Genomic DNA, 24,526 nt, shown 5'->3' with positions numbered 1-24,526 from the left:
TCAGTAGATAGGCCAGCCACATTTGGAAGCAACAGTGGCTCTGACCTGTCTTTGATGACAGGTATGGGTATGTAATTCCATGCTTCTTCAAATCAATGATGGAATGCATCAACTGTAGTGAGTGGCAGTCATGGCATGCCAGTTTCTTGGCAATCCATACTCAGTTGTCTTCAATGAGTGACAGATTTGGAGTGTGTTGGCTAAAGCAACAGTCAGCCATCCTTTGTATTGACGTAGGCGAGGACATCATGGGCAACATTTGGTCATGTGTTACCTTGTTGACAGAAAAGATCTCAGAGACCTCAAAAATACATCGCATCCGCCATTATTAATGTTGCAACTGCAATGGCTGCTGTTAAAACTATTGGCTGTGCAAACAGATATGATGATGTGATTCTTGAAGTTTTCCTGGCATACTTGCCACTGTCCAGCCAAAGTATTGTGGCAAGAAGTCAACATGATCTGGCTTCAATCCCTGAACTTAATACAATAGAGATGGTTATGTTCTGCAGCCAGTGGCACTCCGTACTGTCATGCGCCCAGTGCTGGGCCAGGTCATTGTGACAGTGAGGAATGCAGCCTGGCAACATTCACTCTTCTCAGAGCCTCCCCACACAGATATGACCACTGTGAACTTATCTGAAAGGACAATATGGTGTCACTTCTGTTTCCAGTATAGTTGCCATGCTGACAGTCTATGGTGCCCCAGATGTCTGTACAGAAGTCTGTCTCCCTGCAAACAAGTCCATTTTTGGATATAAGACAGATGATGTGGGTGTATGGTCAGCATGGCAAGTGAACAATATGCCTCTCCTCTCAGGTGTTAGTCACTTGGGGATGTTGAGATCCTGCATGGTACTGATTGTGACCCTCCTGAACCCATTGATACAGTCCCGTGACAGTTGTTTATCCTAATCAAAGCAAGCAGGAATATTGTGGGATGATAAATCACAGTCATGACAAGCTTATGATCCTGCCATTATTAAATTCTGGTGTGCTGGTAGATGTTTCTCCTTCTTACATAAAATGACACTGCCTTCTAACAAACCAACAGCATTCAAATGCGATTTCTGAATGAGTAACCCATGGCATAATCTTTCCTTACATACAGAATGTAGAGGTCATTACTCTTACGACATTGTGCAATTGTGGTAAAATGCTTATCATTTGCATATCCAAGCATATTGTACGTGTCATGCCATTTCAATATTTGTTGCACATCATCTTCAAGGTATTGCAATTTTAATGGCCAGAAGTTACATACTGATATTAAAGTCTTAAATAAGTGGAGTAAGTCTCACTTTGTCTCATGAGACATAAATGTGATTTGATAGGTGATCCACATACACAATTGTACATGTACCTTAACAAGAAAATTAACAGTTATTCTCCAATGCAAGAATGCAGGAACATTAGGTAAAGGAAGGTAACAAAAAGCACAAAATTTGCAAGAGAATGGCGAATAGAAAAATATGGATCAGAGAGGTTACATGTGTGTACTGCTAATATCATGAGATACTACATCACTTAGAAGATTTGCAAATGTAAATGTCATCTTCAATGAAAACTGCATACAAATTAAAAGACTGCATGTAGAATGTTATAAGCTTCTAGCCCTTGCTTTCACAGAATCAACTTTAAAAAATAACTGTGACAATTCAAACATATATAATTTATATCCAATACTTTGCTCATTAATGCAATGAATTATGCAAAAAAAATCTGTTTATGGGCATTACAATTCGCAGTGCACTTCTGGAAAACACCACAGTATTCTGTGTGCACACAGAATATTTTAATATTATCCGATAAGGAGTTCTGTACATCAGTTTCAGTTTGTTAATGTCTGATGATTGTCCTGTAATCTGAAAACTGGATCAAAAATAAACAAATATTGAAGAATATCATCAATTTGTTTTTCATTGTTAATACCCTGTCACTTGCAAATTATGCGTATACAAATGATAAAAGAAATCTCTGTTGGATATTTTAGATAATCTGCAACCATACCAGTGAAAAGAAATTTTTCAGTTAAACGAAACATGTCAGAAATTTTGGTTACTTTGAGATAACACTATGATATCCATTGCACCTTAAGAGAGACTAAAACCAACACAAATACAATGAAATAGAGGAATGTGTAACCTTTGGCTGTGTAATGTTATAAGAAGATGTGTTGTACTAAAAAATAGCAGATCAAATGAAGGGCTTACCAATAGTGGTACAAGTCCATTACCTCCACTTTTCTGCCTATAATGCATCTGAAATCAATGATCCAAACAAACAGAAAGAAAGGTTCATCTCTAGCAAGAAGCCGTATGCTTGAATATTTCTGGTATCCCAACTGCAGATTTTTCAGTGCTCTTTTAACTTTAGGACTCTGTATCTCAAAATGAACAAAAATGGACTTGTACCACTATTGAAATAAGCCCTTCAAATAAGAAACTGAAAAAAGTTTAGAACATCATAAAAAATGAAATAAAATACACAAAGCCTGCACAGAATATTTATGTATTTGCTCTTTGACCTTTGAGTCCAACAGTACAGGACATCTCAGACACATTATGTATATAATTTGTAAATACACAAAACATATACAATCTTGGTGCCTATCATAGTGATGACATGTTAAGTTGCAGACAGGCTCAATTAAAAGAATTTACACATAAGATTTCAGCCACAGCCTTTGTCACAAAAAGAGAAACACACACCATTCATTCACACAAACAAGTACACATCATGCAAATATGACTGCCAACTCTGGCAGCTCGGGCCAGAATCCTATGGGATGGAAGCAGCAATCTGGAGGGGGCAGAGGGGGGGAAGGGATAACATTGGGTGGAGAGAGAAGTGATCTGGTGGAGTGTGCAGGGATTAGAATGCCAACATGTGTAGCATCAGGAGATTGTGGGACAGGGAAGTGAGGAAAATGGAGCAAACAGAGGAGTGGGGAAAGAAAGGCTGGTGCATTGGCAGTGTGTGGTAAACAAAGAGGGTGAGAATTGGAAGGAGGTGACAGGACAGAGGGGTGGAAACTGTTGGGTGGGGAGTGTCTGACAGTATGTTACCATAGGCTGAGGCCAGAATAATTACGGAAGTGAAGAATGTATTATAAGGCTAAGGCTCATCTGTGTGGTTCAGAAAAGCTGGTGGTGGAGGGGAGGATCCACATGACTCTGGTAGTGAAGCAGCCATTGAAATCAAGTTCAGCTACATTTTGTCCCAAAGGGTGGTCTACTTTGCTCTTGGCCAAAGTTTTACAGTGGCCGTTCATCCTGGTGGACATCTGGTTGGTAGTCATACCAATATAAAAAGCTTTGCATTGATTGCAGCAGAGCTGGCAAATGGCATCTGCTTTCACAGGTGACCCGGCCCTGGATGGGATAGGATAAACCTTTGACAGGACTGGAATATGAAGTGCTGGGTGTGTGGAAGGGGCAGGTCTTGTACCAAGGTTTTCCACAGGGATGTGATTCTTGTGCCAAGGCATTGTGATTTGGAGTGGCATAGGGATGGACTAGGATGTTGTGGAGGTTCGATGGGCAATGGAACACCACTTTAGGAGGGGTGGTAAGGATCTCAGGTAGGATGTCCCTCAGTTCAGGGCATGATAATAGGTAACCAAAGCCTTGGTGAAGGACATGGTTCAGTTGTTCAAGTCCGGGGTGGTAATGGGTGATGATGAGGACATACGCCTTACTAACTTTATTCTAGCACACAACTGCTTCTTCTTTTAGGGGAAGGTATGCAAAAAAATCCACAGCACAGCCATGGGCACCCATATGGCACCCTTCTATGTCAACCTGTTTATAGGCCATCTAGAGGAGACCTTCCTAGCCACCCAAACTGCCAAACCCCAAGTCTGGTTCAGATTAGTTGATATCTTCATGATCTTGACTCTGGGCCATGACACCCTATCTTCATTCTCTCAATATCACAATATCTTCTCTCCCATCCACTTCACCTGGTCCTTGTCAGTCCAGTGTGTCACATTCCTAGACATTGACCTTATTCTCTCTAATGGCTCCATCCGCACCTCTGTCCATATTAGACCCACCAAACACTGGCAGTACCTGCATTTTGACAGCTGTCACCCCTTTCACACCAAAAAAATCCCTCCCATATAGCCTGGCTACCCAGGGATGGTGTATCTGTAGTGACAGAAACTCCCTTGCTCAGCGTGATGAGGGTCTCACCAAGACATTCACAGACAGGCACTATCCCCCAGACCTGGTGCACAAACAGATCTCCCATGTCATTTCTCCTCTCCCACCACCCCCAAAACCAGACACAAAGGAGTATCTCTTCGTCACCCAGTACCACCCTGGACTGGAAAAACTGAACTACATCCCTCATCAGTGCTTTGATTACCTGTCATCATGCCTTGAAATGAGGGACATTCTATCTGAGATACTTCCCCTCCTAAAGAGGTTTTCCATTGCCCACCCAACCTCCACTCCATCCTAGTTCATCTCTATGCCACTTCCAATCCCAACCCCTTGCCACAAGGACCGTATCCCTGTGGAAGACCCAGGTGCAAAACCTGCCCAATCCATCCCCCCCCCCCCCCCCCCCCCCCCAGCACTTCCTATTCCAGTCCTGTCACAGGTTTATCCTAGCCCATCAGGGGCCAGACCACCTGTGAAAGCAGCCATGTCATTTACCAGCTCTGCTGTAATCATTGCACAGCTTTTTATGTTGGTGGGCCACTTCCAAACTGTGGCCAAGAGCAAGATAGACCAACATGTGGCACAACATGCAGCTGAACATAACACACTTGATTTCAATGGCAGCTTCCCTACTCGAGCCATATGCGTCCTTCGCTCCACCACCAGCTTCTCTGAACTGCGCAGATGGGAGTTATCCTTACAATACATTCTCCGCTCCCATAGTTATCCCAGCCTTAACCTATGGTAACATACTGTCCCCCTGCCATCCACCCAACAGTTTCCACCCCTCTGTCTTATCATCTCCTCCCCATCTCATCTCCACCCCTGTTTACTTGTAGCCATTTGCCAATGTATATGCCCATTTCTCCCCACTCCCCCCCCCCCCTTTTTTTGTCCCTTTTTTACCCACCTCTCTGCCCCACAGCCTCTTGACACTGTGCCTGTTGGCAGTCTTGTCCCTGCACACTCCACCAGACAGTGTTCGTGTCTCTCCCCAACGGTACACTCCTATCTCTTCCCCTTCCCCTCCCCCACCCCCTCCAGATTGCTGCTGGCATTTTTTAAATTTTTTTTAACTGATGAAGGCTGTGGCTGGAAGCTATATGTGAGAGTTTTGTAATTGTGCCTGTCTGCAACTTGAACAACTGGACATGTCTTCTTTACAGTAAGTAGCATCTCTCTTCTCCTACATTGCTGCAACATAAAATTGGTGAGTAATAGTAAAATTGATGAGCAGCTGAAGAAAAAGCTGTTTACAAAAAGTAATGAGCAGCTGAAGAAAAAGCTGTTTACAAAAAGAAAATCAAAATCAACAACTGTGAGCCCAAAAAGCATTTACCAGCAAACACAACTTTTTCAGAAAAATTGTGGAGTGATCTTTGTTACGGCATAAAACAAAAGATGAGGGTAACATTGTTTATTCCCCTAGGTTTGCTGGACATCTGTAATCATTCAATGTCCAATTTTGTTTGGTATATGGATAATTTAGAATTTTTTCAGCAACTAATCTTAACAATAGTGAATTTGGTTGGTACAAGATGGCTGACTTTGAATTATAAGAGCATGCAATGGAGCACCACTTCTTTGTTGTTTCAACCAATTAATGCCAGCTTTCCCGAACATTCACACTCAGCAATATTGTTATTTGTATGCTGATATTAGATTAAGATACGTGATTTCAAACAGATGAATTCAGCCACCTTTTATGATATGGTAAAAATATACAGCCCACAAAAGAGGAAACTGAAACACGAGACAAGGCAGAATCGAATGCTGGTGATAATGAATTTGCTGATGTGGGCATTGAGAATGTTGATATTTCAGCAAATGAAATGGGATCTAATGCTGGGAACAAGGAAATTAGTCCAACCTCTAGCCCAACACAAGACTGCTATGCTGTCTTGTGGCATAGGTTAGAGGAAATGTAGAAAGCAATTGCTGAACAATTCTCATTATAGGTAAATAAAGAGCGTGAAGCCAACTGTCAAATGAATTGCATAATGAAATGTCCACTAAACATAATGATCTGTCATCTAATCCAACAAACTTAACAAATAATGTATCAACTTTAACATTACAACAAAACAAAATGTTAATCAATTATAATAAATATAATACAAATTATTAAATTTATAAATAATGAAATAAATTATATTATTATAAATGAAATTAAAATAAATTACTAAGTATAATTTAAATTATAATAAATTTAACCTTACAATAAAATGACATGTCATCTAAATTTGACAAATCTGTCAGCACAGCAAAGTGCCTTGACAAGTGAAATTACAACATTGAAAACTGCATGTCAAAATATACCTGCTGCAATACAAGAATTATTTGATGAATGCAAATAAAGGAATCTGTTAGTAATCTAGATATAAAAGTAATGTAATGGGATAGATAAAAAATCTACTCGCCAAGCAGCAGCAGGAGAACATACATATAAAAAAATAAGTTTTACACGTGCAAGCTTTCAGAGCCAGTAGCTCCTTCTTTTGGCAGATGGGATGAAGGGGAAGAAAGAAGGGTGAGAAGAAAGGAACTGGAGAAGTTTAGGAAAAGGGGTAGTGTTTGGAAAAGTCACCCAGAACTCTGGCTCAGGGGAGACTTGCCATATGGGATGAGAAGGAAAGACTGATTGTTAGGGACTGCACCATATCAGATCTGAAATCCTGAGAGCTTAAAGGTGGATGACAGGGTAATGTGCAAGACAGAGATTACCACTAAAACATTGTGCATGAGTTAATAAGGATGAAAAGCTAAGTGCATTGTACATAACATATTTGGGAAGGGGACAGTGAAAACTAGACATGTCAGAAAATTAAAGATGTAGAAAACTACAATGGAGTGAAGAAAGAAGTAGTTACTGTGAGTAAAATCTGAGACAGAAGGAATTAATGTAAATTGAGGCCAGGTGGGTAGCAAAACCAAGCACATGTTGTAGTACTAGCATCTACCTGTGGAGTTCTGAGAATCTGTTGTCTGGAGGAAGAATCCAGACAGCACATGTAGTGAAATACACACTGAGGTCACAACTGCCATGCTGTAGAGCATGCTCTGCAACAGGATAGTGTGTATCACCAGTATACACTCTCTGCCTATTGATTATTTCCATAATTATAGACATAAAAGTAAATTATTTTGCTATTGAGCAAGGGACAAAGATAAAAATTGATAAAAATTCAGTTTGATAGACAAAGAAAAGTTTTTATAAAGAATTTTACAAATGAGTCTCAAGTAAGAAAACAAATACAAATGAAAGAACAGATTCAAAACTACCATGTGTTGTTGAGCAAAGTCACTGAGGTGTCATCACAGGGGGGGCACTTTGGGAGAAGTATTTAACACAGAATTAAACCAAATTAAAACTGCACTAAGCTAAAATGTACTGCAGTGACTACATACTGTCATGTCACCAGATAGTAACATCCAACAATCAGTGATTAAGCAGGAAGTAAATGTTACACCACCACCTGTTGATGGGAAACGTGATGAAAATAATAGTCCTATATCAGATGAGGGAAGGTATAGTAATGATATAAACTGATATAAATCACACAGGTATGTCACCTAACCATGTACCATGTTGGGTGGGGATGGTACCTCTGTTGCCAACTATTGTGTTAGGTGAGAGCTTATTAAATCACAGACAATTTCAAATTTATTGCCCCTGACAAAAAAGGTATTCATCCTGTCATTTTCATCACCTCATTTAATGGCATGTCACCAAGGTTGTGGACAGATCAGCAAAAGATCCACTTCACTATAGGCTTTGTTCAGGGAGAAGCCGCCCTTTGGGCAGCCAAGACCAGTGAAAACTGTCGAACTTAGAAACAGTTTGAGAAGGAATTCTTATCAGTTAACTGGTCCAGTTGTGTGCAGGAAAGGCTCCATTAGGAAATATTTAATGGTAGGCAAGGAAGTCTACACAAGTATTATGAGAAGTACCTGAATAAGACATGGTGTTAGGATGAGCTTGTAACACATAGGGATATTCAGCAAATATTAAATACAAAATTGGCCCTGGACCTAAGGGGAAAATTAGTCTATGTTCCAGAGACCAATCTTGAGCACTTCACATTTACATTAGCAATGACAATAACAATGATGAGTTGGCTCAGTCCTGTCCACCACATACACAATCTTGCAATCACAGGAAAGACAAGAGATGATGTGTCAATTTTGTGATGCATCCAGTGTCACCCCTGCTGCATAATGCACAGGCAAATTTTAATAGGAAGAGAAGAAACGATAACAGATATCACCGTGGCTACTGTGGTAATGGTAATAGGTAACAGCAGAACGACAACAGTAACAGTAGGTGGAATCCTCAAATGGGGAACCATAGTCAACCAACATGAGCAATAGTAACACTCAGGAAGGACTTGTGCATGACCTTATGACTGAAGTGCTAGTGGTGCAATGTTAATGTTGTTTTAACGAGCGGTGCTGTTTCTCTATGGTTTGTCTCAACTTCCATTTTTCAGATGCTTCTGTTTTTATTTGCATCCTGTGTGTGCATTAATGTTGTATGACATTGAGTGTAAACTATTACATATTTAAATAAACACTCTACAAACAGACTTATAATAGAGCTTCATTTAGTGTGCCTGATTACAGGTTGTGGGTCCAGGTGCATATGCTAGCTTTTCAGTATACTGGCTGATGATATTGTGAGTGACAGCAGACTAGACGTTACAGGGAGCAGTGTCTCATGAAATGGCACTTGAACACTGTGTACTGCAGCACTCTGTACTTGGCCCTCTGCTCTTTTTAATATTTGTCAATGACTTAAGTGATGGCCATACCCTGCTCTTTACAGATGATACAACACTAATGACTAAGGGTAGAAATTCACTTGAGGCACTAAAGGATACTGAAATTTTGTTCGAAGTAGCCAAAAAGTGGTTCAAAGCAAACAAAATGAAATTTCATGAAGATAAAACCCAGAAAATAGTATGCAGCCTTGGTGACTGTGGACTCGTATCAATTGTTGATTGTGTCAAACTCCTGGGAATCACAACTGACAATAAGCTGACATGGACCAAACACACTGCACATGCATGTTCTAAGCTCACAAGAGTGATTTATCTCCTCAAGAAGCTCAAATGTCTGATAACAAATCAGTACCTAATCAAAATATGTTATACACTGTTCCACAGCCACATCACATATGGTTGCTGATGTAGGGACACTCTTCAGGAAGTAAAAACATATTGGTTCTGCAAAAGAATGCTGTAAGAACAATATCTTCCAACAAGAAATTTGACCACTGTAGACCCATTTTTGAGCTGTTGGAAGTAATGACAATCTCGTCCATATAAAAGAAAATCAAGGATTCTTCTGCAAGAGACAAGAGATTTTCAACTACGACACACAAAATAAGGCTGACATTGATGTTGCAAGCGGTCACACAAGTAAGATGCTGGACAGTTATCCGACAGTGTTCAACCACCTACTACCAGATGTTCGAACATTGCCACTGAGGATGATCAGAGCTAGAATGAAGTGCTTGATCTAGCAAAGGCCACTGTATTCTGTAAATGAATTTTTCTCTACAAGTGGAGTTGTAGACTGGTCAACATGATACCATCATATGAGAAACCGCAAACTGACTTAGTCTTAGGAGTGATTTTAATATGTAATAGCTAAGATGTGATGCAATCTGTCTGGCCATGGCTGGTGAAAGAAGTTGACTTTGTAATAGTTGTAGAAATAAAGTAGTAGTAGTATGCATACTTATGCTGATTTGTTTTTGTATTATAATGCTTGTGTAATCTTAACCTGTAACACTGATACAGTCTATTCAGTTTTGACTGGTGAATAACATAGCTATGGTAATAATTCCAGACTTTAACCCTAAGTCACAACATCTAATGTTTCATTGCAAAACTTCAAGCAATCTATTATGATAAAATGGCTTACCTAAATCTCATGACAAACAAATCAATTCTTTCATATTAATAAACTGTAACTGCTTACCATGAAGCATTCTTTGCGAAAAATTAACATTGAGCCCCAAATGTTGTAACATTGAATGGTGCTTTCAAAATCTGTGACAGACATTATCTGTGTCATTCCAGGGGGCAGTGTAGAGAATCATTATACTTTGCTCTGCCAGAGACAGAGCTTGAAACAAAATTTATCTCTATGTAATGATTTAATGCTTTTGATTGTATCATTTTACTTCTTTATTTTAATTTAATTTCTTTTTTTAAGAAAAAGTGAAGAATGATAAGTCTTCTTCTTTCCACTGTTATTGTTCTGACCACCATGCTTTATGTTCTGTAATCTTACTTGAATAATAATGAATACAAGTTTAACTATGTTTTTATTCTCTAGTAATATGATTGATCCTTTTTACTACTATTGTATAAAGATTGTGTAAATGGTTCAACACCATCAGCATGCTATCGTTATGAAGTTTCATTTCTACAAGTCAATCCTGTAGTTAAATATTTTTTACAAAGTACAATTATCACCGTTATTTTCATGCAAATCATTTCATTGGATTGAAACTAAACTTTAAGACGGTCTTGTGTCACCAAACTTTTCTGCTCTCCAACAATGACTTCTGGGTCCAATGGATCATTTATAAGAAGATAATAGCTATTTAATCCATCAACAGGGTTAGACATAGCAGAAGAACTTGAATATAGTTCATTAATTATGAAAGTTAGGTTTTCAAGACTTTAGTATGCTATCAATGTGGTGCAACCTTGTGTCACAATCTTTTTACTTCTAATACCAAAACCTGTTTAAAAAATCCCCATTGGTTGAAACAAAGCCAATGTTGCAAATGCTTTTTTTCTAGTAAACATCTTCTGTCTGGATTTTGGAGCATCCAACATACTTCAAAATACTGGAAGGATGGTCGGAGTCATAGTGATAGCTCAGAGTGGGATATGAATAGTAACTGCATTTGTAATGGTGTGTTGCGGAATGTTGTCAGGATTTTATAAGATGGACTTGTGGCTTTCAATTAGGATTCTAGTGTGGATCTGGACATGATGAACATTCCAATCTGTGTGGAAATAGTCTGGATTGGTCTGATGTGTAGTATCAAATCTGGAGAAAGATGGGTATTGTGTGTTAAATGTAAGTTTACTGATTTCAGTAAGGTTGAGCAAGGAGCAAAGGAAGCCACCATGACCCAATATAGACCACAACTGGGTGAGGATCCATGCGCAGAGAACAAGCCATGCTGCTGGAATCCTAAACTGCACTTCTTGTTCTTGCAAAAGTAGAAGTCACACGCGGAAAGAAAAATAGCTTAAATGTTGTTCATAAATGAAACTGTCTCATATATTGACATGTTTAATATAGAACTTAATTGCAGCAATTAAAAGCACTTTGGAAGAAAAGGGAACAGTACTAAGCACAGTGAAGTACAACAAAGTAACACTGCAGTCAACAATGACTACCTCACGCAATACTGTCAGTTAAGTAACTTGGCTGTAGCCAAAAACAATTGCTTACTGGTTGTATCCTTCAGGTGTCTACCAACTTCTACTGATTCAGGATGAAGGAGCAGAGTGGCCAACTTGTAGCTGATCACTCCCCGTTGGAACCAGGATCTCTACTGTAGTTTGCCTCGCAAGATTTGGGGAAGCATTAATGGTATCAGGGATTGTATCTGTGTCATATCATGTGAAAGCAGGGTCAAGGACACCCTATGAAATTTTGAAGGGAGAGGGGGCTGGACCTGGTGGTATGGAGTATTTTTGTATTTTAGAAGATGAATGATGGCTTGTAAATAGCCACAAGGAAGTTCCAGTTCTGAATGTTAAAAACATACATAATACCGACTTTTAAATAATTTTTCTTGAAAGAGAAACACTTGGCTGTACAATGCTTTCTCCTTTCCCTAGGAGTGGGAGGGGGAGGGGCGGGGGGGAGTTGGGAAGAACTTGAACCGAGGTATGGGCAGGGGTGCAGATTTCATGGCAATTGAGGATGTCAATAAAAATGATGCCACTACTGTTCTGCTGTTTCTCAGACTGGCTGGTTAGAGTGCATGTAGATAGTTGCAAGGATTAAAGTGTGTTCTGGAAAAAAGTTAGTGAAGATGAGGTGCTCAGTTGGATTATTTGGAAGGGGTAGGTGGGTAGAAGAAAGAGTCATTTCAAAGACGACAATAATAACTCTGTAGAGGCTTTGTGATTGTCAATACAGCGTAAGGTGTAAGGAAAACACGTATGGAATGATGTGATTGGAGGAAGGCATTGCTAAGGAGGAGTTGCCTACACGGATTTCTTCTTTTCTGAGGTTATGAGTAAGAAAGCGTTATTTAAGTGGACGGAATATTTTGGTACAGGATACTATACATCTGCTGCACCATTTCAGTGTGTTAGATGCTAGAGGTTATGTTTGAATGAGTACAGTATTTAGACCGTAAAAGAAGTGGGCTTGACTTTCTCATAGGTGACGTGTGTATTGAGATGGAAGATGTGCAGGCACCAAGAGTTTTTGTTGTAGGAACTGATAGTTTCAAAAGAGTTAATATTTCAGAGTACTAAGGTGACAAAACGGATGATATCTTCAATGGTGGGTAGCTGACACAGACAGTTATGGTATTTAGTAGCTTACCAACAGTTTGTATGGGGTCAGTGAGACCTGGATTTTGTGAGGGGGTGGTTATTGCTGTTGTTGCTTCTTTCAAACAATCGGCTAGTCTCCTAGCCTGCCAATCAGGAAATTTAATCATAAATTGTCAAGTGATATGTTGATGTTGTATACTACACTGAAATGCCAAAGAAACTGGTATAGGAATGCATATTCGAATACAGGGATATGTTAACAGGCAGAATATGGCACTGTGATTGGCAACTACTATATAAGACAAGAAGTGTGCGGCACAGTTGTTAAATCAGTTACTGCTGTTACAATGGCAGGCTATCAAGATTTAAGTGAGTTTGAACGCAATATTATAGTCGGCGCATGAGTGCAGAATATCTGAGGTACTGATATGGTGCGGACTTTCCCGTATGACCATTTTACAAGTGTAACATGAATATCATGAATCCGGTAAAACATCAAATCTCTGAAATCGCTGAGGCTGGAAAAAGATCATCCAAGAATGGGACCAATGACAACTGAAGAGAATTGTTCAACATGACCGAAGTGCAAGCCTTCTGCAAATTGCTGCAGATTTCATTGCTGGGCCATCAACAAGTGTCAGCTTGCGAACCATTCAATGAAACATCATTGATATGTGCTTTTGGAGCTGGACACCCACTTGTGTATCCTTGATGACTGCATGACAGAAAGCTTTATGCTTTGCCTAGCCCCAACTACACCGACATTGGACTGTTAATGACAGGAAACATGTTGCCTTGTCAGACGAATCTTGTTTTAAATTGTATGGAGCAGATGGACATATACAAGTGTGGAGACAACCTCACGAGTCCATGGACCTGCATGTCAGCAGGGGACTGTCCAAGCTAGTGGAGGCTCTGTAATGGTGTGGGGTGTGTGCATTTGGGGTGATGTTGGACTACTGATACGCCTAGATACGACTCTGACTCGTGACGTATGTAAGCATCCTGTCTGATCACCTGCATCCATTCATGTCCATTGTGCATTCCGACGGACTTGGGCAATTCCAGCAGGACAATGCGACACCCTATACGTCCACATTTGCTACAGAGTGGCTCCAGGAACACTCTTCTGAGTTACAACACTTCTGCTGGCCACCAAACTCCCCAGACGTGAACATTATTTAGCATATCTGGGATCTCTTGTAGCGTGCTGTTCAGAAGCGATCTCCACCCCCTCTTACTCTAACGGGTTTATGGGCAGCCCTGCAGAGTTCATGGTGTAAGTTCCTTCCAGCATTACTTCAGCCATTAGTCGAGCCCATGCCACCTCGAATTACGGCACTTCTGCGTGCTCGCGGGGCCCCATACGATATTTGGCAGGTGTACCAGTTTCTTCGGCTCTTCAGTGTATATGTAGAAAGATTATTGATGCGGACTGCTTCAAATTCCTTTGTTAAAGAGGTCGTGTTGGGGACGATGACGTGGCGTGGAGCTGGAAATATCTATTAAATGATGTAGTCTACGCAAAAAGACTGATCCCCTCCACGGATACTAATCGGAAAATTGTGTGTTACCACATGTGCGGAGTTACGAATGCAAGATCTCACTGAATCGATCATTGCAATTAAATTGAAAAAAAAATTGCATGCAAAGTGATGATATTTCCGTTAAAACGATTCTTTTTTTAAAATAAATTTCAGTTGTATTCAAAGGATAATTTTTCACTCGAATGACGTGAAATCACGGATAACTCATTACGCTGCACGGTTGCCCCACGGCCGTGGTTGCCCACATCTGAAAGCGCTCGTGCAAAGAACTCTGAGTGTATTAACATCCTAGAGTTGGCGATCGTGTCAAAACAAGTGATGACGTTTGTTCTGATGTGAGCGTAAACAACTTTCTTGTTGATGTGCAAATGTCAGAGGAATACATGTAAGCTATGTTGGATATGACAGTGGATGTCCAGAAGAGTTGTAATCGTATGTTAAGTGAAATACTGTAATTTTGCCCGTCGTGGTATTGCAACGCTGTTGTAACGAATGAAATCGGTGATTACGATAAAGTATCTACGATGGCCTGTTTTCTATTGAACGCTTGCAAAACAACTGTAAAGATCCCGTATGTTGAGCAGACAGAGAATTACACTGTTTACCACATTAATATCAAAGTAGGGGACATTGAGTGGAAAGTTCAACACAGATACAACGATTTTGTGGAATTGCATGAAAAGCTTGTTACTGACAACGGGGTAGCGAAGGACATTTTGCCACCGAAGAAAGTAATTGGGAATAGAGACCCAGCTTTTATAGAAAAGAGGAGAGATGGCCTAGAGAAATACTTGACAACAGTTATTCATTTTCTACAGAAAGCAATGCCCAGGGAACTTGCGTTGTTTCTTGATTTTCATCTTTATGACATTTTATTTCTTCTCCAGAACATGGCCTTACAGTTTTTCATTGAAGGAGACACATTACTGCAGAATTCGAGGCATTACACCTTCTCACCTTTACAGGTAAAAAAATAATGCAACACTCCATTTATTTGAATATAAAGCAGAGGTTTACGAAAATATAAGTTGCGTAATTTAAAGATGGGGAAAATAGATAGAAATTGCATTTTTAAGAGCTGCAGTGCCGAAACCTCTCAATACTACTGTCTACTAAGCATTGAATCTGTCTGTTGCTTGCTATAAATCAAATAACCTCATTGTGACGATTAACCCCAAGTATGCTCAAACAGTTCATTTTTGTGTGTTCTCGCCAACTTTACTAATAAAAACCTGGACAACAATTATTTTTGACAAAGACACATTCTTTTTAGCACTACAGTGGCAAAAATTCCGATAATTTTACATAAAACTGTAACATACGTCCAGGTTTTTCCATTGTTTGTCATAGCGCACCTATGATACATTACAGGTATCTCTTCATACATGTACAAAATTTACAAATTGGAGTTGGATTGGACAGGAGTGATGCACGGGAAATCAGCTGTGGACTTTACACTGCAACCGTCCCAACTTGAACCTTTAGCAATTAAGGAACTACGGAAAACTGATGAGTGGATGGATGGACTTAGTTTGGAATCCCATTCCTTTAAAAGAAGAGTCCAGTGCATAATACTGAGCCATCTGACATGGCATTGTTTTTGGAAAAAAAAAAAAAACAGCAAATGATGTCACATATATTAAAAGACTACAAACAGCCTTCATCATGCACAAGATTTATTTTCCTGGAACACCTTAACTTTATTCTATTGTGCTTCCGAACATATACACATGAACTCCAGACAACAATACTTAAGTAATAACACTTTACTACTTCTCTTATATGAGATCCATTTTATGGTGTTAATGCATATGCAGTTGCATCTGGAAAACACACACACACACACACACACACACACAGCGATGTATCTTGATAAGCCGACACATTCACTTAAACTGAGTAAACATTTCTGACGTAGAAATATTTTTGTTTATGGAAGTTGAGTGCGAGCAAGAGCAAGGTAGTGGCAGAGGAGGTGAGTTTGACACCCACACTGCGTAACATCATACTAGGAGGAGGGCAGATTGAATGTGTGAAAAGTTTTAGTTTTCTGGGTATTGTCATATCAAGTCATGGAAGTGCCAAACTAGAAATTTTAAACAGAGTAGCAAAAGAATCCATATTCTTTCACCAAGTATGAAACTGAATCTGGGACAAGGGACAAGGGAGTCCCTACAAGAGCTAAACAGACCACATATAAAATCTTATCTCCTGCCAATGTCATATAGTGTGGAGGCCTGTATAATTAATAAGAGAGAATAGGGTCAAATACAAGTATGTGAAATGAAGTTCGTTAGATCGGCTCTACGTAAAACCAGGAGAGACGCGTCGGAAATAAGTATGTAGGGAGAGAGTTGCACCTGACCGCGACCATGGAGGAAAGACTGAATGCTGTAAGACTGAAGTGTTTAGGTCATGTGAAGCAAAGGCATCTAACTCAAACCTAACGTCAGTATTTGGAGAGGGAGGTACCAGGAAAAAGATCGATTGGGTGGCCTAGGAAGAGGTGGGCAGACAAAGGTCTCAAAAGGAGGGAAGTAACGTGAAATGCAGTGGACAGAGGAAAGCTATTCCAGGACAGAAATCAGTGGAGGCTTATTGTTCAAAAAGTTCTTGCCTAGCACATTGGACGAAATCCTGATGATGATGATGACGACATTAACAAACCACATCTCCAAGAGTATAGAAAGAATGGAAAGCATGAAAAAAATTACAAAAAATATTAAAAGGTTTTTAACATTGCTGTAAAACTTTTTTCCTCCTTCAACCTCTTGATGTATGCTGACAATGCATTATAAAATATGACATTGTGTGGCTCATATGCCGTGGGTTTTAGTAGTTCTTGCTTGCTCTGCGTAAGGGGATGCAGTTGTGTGCCGTGTAGTTATGATAGTTGCTGTGATTTTGTAGATCATCTAGTTTAGATCTGATCATCAATATATATTTGTTTACGTATAGAAATATCTGGTGTGCCCTTGTAGAGCTGTGTTACATGACTCAAATAGCACTATCGTGTTATGTATAAATTTTGTTGAAGCAACTATTAGTTTTATCCCAGAATACTACTGTATAATATACGGTGGACTGGAAGTACTCAAACTGTACGGCTTTGCATATCATGAAATGATTGCCATGGCAAAATCTGCTGAATTGGGTATATGGAAAAGTTTCATTACTTGGTTTTAAAATTTATAATTTGATCTCTAACAGTTTTGTAGATTGTATGTTTCTTGTTTCTGTGCCCCCAACACCCCATCATCAGTTTAAGATACTGATATTAATTCATTTTCCATAGAATACAATTTTTTTTCCTAGCATTTTCAACTTATTGGTAGTGTGCTGTGAATGTGTGGACTTGATCAGTAAATATACACATGAAAGATCCTTTGCACTGCACACTATAATCCAGGTCATCTGTGAAGTGCATGATAATAGCTGCCACGTCTGAAGTCTATAGGTAATTTATGTATTGGGATACATGAGAGGGCCTACCACACTACCTTTTGGTGCACCTACTTTGGCTTCCTTTACTTCAAATGCCAGTCTGCCTTTAAATTAAATCAGTTGATGTTAGTCCACAATACGTGCATTTGTGGCTATGATTTAAACCACATTACTTTTCTACCCATCAAATACTTCCACTTTGTCTAAAAGAATTGTTACTAACAGAATCAAAAACTTCAGAAAGATATGAGGTGATCCCTACAGTACTTTTGTTATTTTCTGGGTTTCAAATTATTAAATCTGTATAAGACACAATTACTGTCTTTGTGCTTCTACTTGTTTGAAAGCCATGTTTTCTACTATTGAGTAATTTGTGACTGTTTATGTTTTGGTGACTTCCTGTTTAATTAATATCTTAAAGAAGACTTCGAAGCATGATGAGAGGAATCAGTAGTTTTCAACCGAGTACCTGTTGGTGCTCTTGAATAATGCTATAACTTTTGAAATATGTAGTCTCTGAGGAAACAGTACATCCGTAAACTGTACATTAGCTATGTGTACCAAAGGTTTTTCTAACCTGTAAAGCAAATTTGGTTCTGAGTGACAGCAGCACTACTTTTAAGCCTGGTGACGTTTTACATTTGCACATGTGCTGCTTCCTGTACACTACCTGGAACTACCGCCAAACTACAAACTGGTCTTGAATTTATCTGTGCTATCTACATACTCACTGTGGCCTATTATAATTAGCAGGTTGTCTACATTCTGACCCTTCCAGTAATAAAGATGACATCTATGATGGTTTTTTGCAGCCTCATGCAAATGTAGAGTTCCAATATGATTTACGTTCAGTGCTAAGTTTCTTTGTTTCATTCTTGGCAGTTTGTTATCTGTGAAACATGGTGATAGTTCGAAAATCTGCTCCAATCAACAAATTTTGTGGGTGGTTTTTGCCTATTTAATCTTGAACTATACATCACACCAAGGAAAGTAAACCTGAAGATTGTCTTGAACACAATAGTTCTTTATAGTGTGTTGGACTATTTAAGTGGGTGTACTATTGTTATCCTCTATAATGAGAAGCCGCTTACACAGACAGTGAAAATGGAAATACTGTTTAACTTTGTAACCTGCCTCATATGTAATCACTTGGAAGGGGCATTGATCACTGTGGCTAACCACATGTTTTTCTCAGTTTACCACCCAGGGGCGGTAATTCTCTCAACTAATCAATTAACTGTTGCCTAAAGTTTCACTAGAATGCTTGAGAATCACAGTGCAGTACTTTTGCCATGTGTTTACAACACAAGCAGATATTTGATGTGTTATTTGTGTTGTTCATGGAAGTGTCATGCATTTCTCTCTGTAGCTCTTCTTCATACAGCTGTTTTTGGAAGTATTTGTTTATATTTATGTGTTGACCTTCCATAAATCTACACGACATTACTTTTTATTCAAATAGAATTTTCTGTACAACACTGGTGATTTCCGTGCGGTTAGTGACGCTAACAATCGCCCTTCTTCTCCATCTAGAATGTCTCGCCAAAACGAATAACAGAGGAAGAATGTTATCCAATTTTATTTGATGAAATTCTTTCTAGTAACAGCGGTGTTGACAGTGACAAAAATAATGACAAAAATACAACATTCACCTTTGGGTCAATCCATATGAAGTGGTGCAGTGATGGTTGCTTGACCATTTTTAAATAGTTTAATTTTTTTTTATATTTGGTTGCCCTATATATGAAAAGTTCAAAACAGTTTTATAAAATAATTTATCTTGCACCTTTACTGGATGGCGGCCATTTTTATTTGTAGGCTCATGACAATTTGTCAGTCTGCAGACATTGGCGAAAATTTGAATATCTCTGCACTGTGTTAAGTTACAACATTGCAATTGACATGATTGTTTTTAGAAAAGCGCCCTCTACAACATTGTCTGCTACGCAAAATACCCTTAATTCACAAATAACCAGTCAAAATGACCTCCAAAGTTTGGTATCCAAATCTTCAAAAATCCACTTTTTAGGCCAAAAAATAACAAACAAGGAGTGATTTATGGGAGTCTATTTTTTTCCTATAGTTAGATATCATACACTACTAGCCTCATTTAGAGCAAGAACACTTACAAATGTTTCCTTAATTTTTTATGAATTTATGAAATTTGAAAATTTTCATTTTTTCTAAAGTTTGGGGTTAGTTATCTCAGGTGGGATTGAAAAATATGATTTTTGCACAGTTTGTACACCTATATGACAGCAACATACTGTAAAAATTTCAACATTGATATCTGACTGTGAACAAAAATATGAATTTTTGGAAGTGAGGAGACAATGCACATTACTCTAGAACTGATCTTATGGCTATTGCCTATTCATGTGAGATATTGGCAACATTACTGAAATTAACATTTATATTATTATGAAATACTCAAAATAAATATTTTCAATTAACATCCTTCGAGATGCGACTGTTCCTAAACCTGGTGGTGAATGTTAAGAACACATTTCTTCAGACAGCTTCTGTGATAAATATTAAGACCTCTGGTTGCTGTGGTAAGTTCAAGCACTGAAAGTTTCCTTAAAACATTTTTTATTGGTATCCAAACTTTGTCACTAGTAGATTTCTTGAATGATGTTCTTGGGGCAGCAGGGTAGTAAAAATGCACAAAAACGTCATTGTTTTCAAAACATATTCTTTCAACCTCTGCAACCACCTCTGTGCATCATACACATGCCACTATGTCATTCAACATTAAAGACAGAAATGTAATTTTACTGACACAATGATCCTCATAAATTTCCGTTTCTGGTGTTACATAGCATCAAACTAAGTTTTCTGCAATGCCAAGGAGTTTGTGGAAACACCATGTTCCTTTTATTGCTAAACAGTTTTCAAGTGTTTTGAAGAGGTGTTATCATATGCAAAACCACTTCTTCTTTCTTGATCAGAAATTTTATAATTTTTATTCAGTAAATGGGTAAAAGTGACTGGAATGAGGATTTTCTGGTAGGTTGGTCATGCCCTGTTACCTTGTAAGGTGAGTCATCTTCAGATGTAGAAGTAACTTTGGGTGTACAACAGGGAACTGTGTTGGGACTTTTTCTGTTCATGTTGTATATTAGTGACCTTGCTGACAGTATTAATAGTAACCTCAGACAATTTGCAGATGATGCAGTTATCTGTAATGAAGTACGGTCTGAAAGAAGCTGCATAAATATTCAGTTAGAAGTTGATAATATTTCAAAGTGGTGGAAACATTGACAACATGCCTTAAATGTTCAGAAATGTAAAATTGTGCACCTCACAAAATGAAAAAAAAAAAAACAACCATGGTATCCTATGACATAATATCAACGTGTCATAGTTGGAATTGGCCAACTCATACCTGGGTGTAATACTCTGTAGGAATATGAACTGGAATGATCAAATAGGCTCAGGCATGGTAAAAGCATTTGTATGACATAACCTAGAATGTTACTAAAGTGTGTAGGACCAACAGGAGATACTGAACATATACAGAGAAGGCCAGTATGTAAGGTCACAGGTTTGCTTGATCAATGGGAGAGAGTTACAGCGAAGCTGAAGAAAGTGAACTGGCAGACGCTTGAGACATAAATGATCGTGAGAAAGCCTATGTACAAAGTATCAAGAACCTGCTGTAAATAATGACTCAGGAATATACTGCAACCCGCACTTATTGCTCCCATGGGGGTCTTGAAGCCAAGGTTAGGTTAATTACAGCATGCACAAATGCATTTACACAATAATTTTTTGTTCAGTCCATACATGAATGGAAGAAGCACTCGCAGCTGGTACATGCACTTCACATTGGTTTGCAGAGTATAGATGTAGATTTAGAAGTGATTCCAATATATGTGATTGTGTCTGGTCGCAGACCATTTCTTCATGCATGGGGATGGTCTGTTTGACTGATACAGTCAGCGCTTCAACCAAAAGAATGACATAAGCCATTGTGCCAAATTATGAGTTTTGAAAAGACTGTTCCTAGGTATAAAACATTACTAATGTAAAGAGTTGAGACTTCTACCAGCTCAAACTTAGGGAATACACTGGGAAAGAAAAGTTTCCAATTAACCTGTTCACACATTAGTTTTCCTATATTCTTTTAAGTTTGACAGTTTTGTATTCTATTTCAGGGGTTATTGTCATTCCTTTCATAGCCATATGATTGATGTGTTTCAAAGGTGTTTTTGAACTTATGCTTTCTGCTCCTGTGAATTGAATACTTCCTGTTGGTATTCTTTTTCTCTATTTTTAGTGATTGATATATCAGAACTGCTCTCAAACGTCTTCCTTTCTCTATGTTTCTGTAAGAGGTTTTGGTTTTTTTGTATTCCATATTACATGCTTTATAATGCTACTTTTACTGCTTGTGAATCGTTGCTATATTAGTGAGTATATAAAACAATTATGTTTTAATTTACAAGTATATCTGTACTCCACAAATAATCATATTGTATTCGATAGATGGTATCTGTACTCCACAAATAATCATATTGTATTCGATAGACGATACTTTGCATAATACTAAAATTTCCTTTCTTCCATGTTCTGGTCACAAATGGCGTGTTTCAAGAATGACTATCAGAATGTCTGTACATCAGCTCAAATTTCTCCAGTTTTAGTGTTGTCGTATTCTCACTAGATATGAGTAGGATAGTTGGAACACGTGAGGGAATACTAACCCTATGACTTATCTTAGAAAGGAGATTAAGGAAAGGAAAACCTACATTTCTACCATTTGTAGACTTAGAGAAAGCTTTTGACAATGTTGACTGGAATACTCTCTTTCAAACTCTGAAGGTGGCAGGGGTAAAATACAGGGAGCGAAAGGCTATTTACAATTTGTACAGAAACCAGATGACAGTTATAAGAGTCGAGGGACATGAAACGGAAGCAGTGGTTGGGAAGGGAGTGAGACAGGGTTGTAGCCTCTCCCCGATGCTATTCAATTTGTATATTGAGCAAGCAGTAAAGGAAACAAAAGAAAATTTTGGAGTAGGCATTAAAATCCATGGAGAAGAAATAAAAACTTTGAGGTTCGCCGATGACATTGTAATTCTGTCAGAGACAGCAAAGGACTTGCAAGAGCAGTTGAACGGAATGGACAGTGTCTTGAAAGGAGGGTATAAGATGAACATCAACAAAAGCAAAATGAGGATAATGGAATGTAGTCGAATTAAGTCGGGTGATGCTGAGGGAATTAGATTAGGAAATGAGACACTTAAAGTAGTAAAGGAGTTTTGCTATTTGGGGAGCAAAATAACTGATGATGGTTGAAGTAGAGATGATATAAAATGTAGACTGGCAATGGCAAGGACAGCGGTTCTGAAGAAGAGAAATTTGTTTACATCGAGTATAGATTTAAGTGTCAGGAAGTCGTTTCTGAAAGTATTTGTATGGAGTGTAGCCATGTATGGAAGTGAAACATGGACGATAAATAGTTTAGACAAGAAGAGAATAGAAGCTTTCGAAATGTGGTGCTACAGAGGAATGCTGAAGATTAGATGGGTAGATCACATAACTAATGAGGAGGTATTGAATAGAATTGGGGAGAAGAGGAGCTTGTGGCACAACTTGACTAGAAGAAGGGATCAGTTGGTAGGACATGTTCCGAGACATCGAGGGATCACCAGTTTAGCATTGGAGAGCAGCGTGGAGGGTAAAAATCGTAGAGGGACACCAAGAGATGAATACACTAAGCAGATTCAGAAGGATGTAGGCTGCAGTAGGTACAGGGAGATGATGAAGCTTGCACTACTGGGAGATGAAGAAGCTTGCACAGGATAGAGTAGCATGGAGAGCTGCATCAAACCAGTCTCAGGACTGAAGACAACAACAACATGTGTCGGATGACATAATATATTAGTCGGAACATATGCTCTTGAAATTTCAGCAGTGAACCATACTGTGCACCAGGACTGGCCTTGTAGCATTTGCTATAAGAATTGAATGAGAGTTTCCATGATACTCGTGCTTATTTGTTGTACCCAACACAAAACACATTCCACTTATTAGTATCTCCTGTATATTCTCTATTAATGTCACCTGGTAAGAGCCCCAGGCTGATGAGAAATACATAGCAAGTTGGTTGAATGAGGTTTTGCAAGCCACTTCCTTCGTGAAAAGAGTTACATTTTCTTGGGATTCTTTTAATAGTTTTCAGTTCGGTGCCTGCCTTTCATATTGCTTGGTTTGTATATAATACCATAAGCTTCCTGGCCAGTGCCCGGATGATTAAAATTCTTAGTGTGTTGTAACAAGCCTTAGTATAAAATAGAAAATACTTTAAAATATATAATCAATAAATCTGACATTTTGGCCGTGTTACAAAGATCTTCTTCACAACAGGAATGGTTTTACTGAGGGAAAGGTGCCCCTATTTACTGCAAACTATTGGCGTCAATACACTACATTTCTGGAACTTTACTGGCCTTAGACTATAGTAGACTAGTCATGACGAGAGGGAGGAAGCTGTTCATGGATTGTCTGGCTTGTTGACGATTGACGCTGGTCTGCAAATCAGCAATTTGCTTCTGGTGGGCATAGTTTTTCCCTGGTGTAAGCAAAAATGCTCTGACAGTTCCTATATAGCTGTTTGTTTACTCTGTCGTGTCTGTGCCCAGTGAGGCTTCATCCCTGCACCGCTCACTAAGATAGCTGCCAGCCAGGAACTGAAAGCTTACAGCTGTCCTCTCTATCAGTCTTGTCAAGCTGCTTATTAATGTCAGTTTCCTGATTTGCAGACAGGTGCCAATCATCAACAAGCCAGATAGTCTGTGAATAACCTTGTTCCTAC

General features: G+C 38.9%; 1 protein-coding gene across 1 annotated transcript in view; it reads left to right on the top strand.

The window, feature by feature from the left end:
• The first annotated feature begins 14,555 nt into the window (after positions 1-14,555).
• Positions 14,556-24,526, top strand: part of LOC124804822 (nischarin) — a 63,893-nt gene continuing 53,922 nt past the window's right edge. The window contains exon 1 of the mRNA XM_047265164.1: positions 14,556-15,224. Within this exon, the coding sequence (XP_047121120.1) occupies positions 14,784-15,224 (441 nt within the window). The 5' untranslated portion in view covers positions 14,556-14,783. The remainder of the gene's footprint in view (positions 15,225-24,526) is intronic.

This window comes from Schistocerca piceifrons, chromosome 7 (assembly GCF_021461385.2).
Source record: "Schistocerca piceifrons isolate TAMUIC-IGC-003096 chromosome 7, iqSchPice1.1, whole genome shotgun sequence".
In the NCBI taxonomy this organism is placed as follows: domain Eukaryota; kingdom Metazoa; phylum Arthropoda; class Insecta; order Orthoptera; family Acrididae; genus Schistocerca; species Schistocerca piceifrons.
Note: the sequence above shows the minus strand (reverse complement) of the source record. Positions and strands in the feature narration are given on the sequence as shown.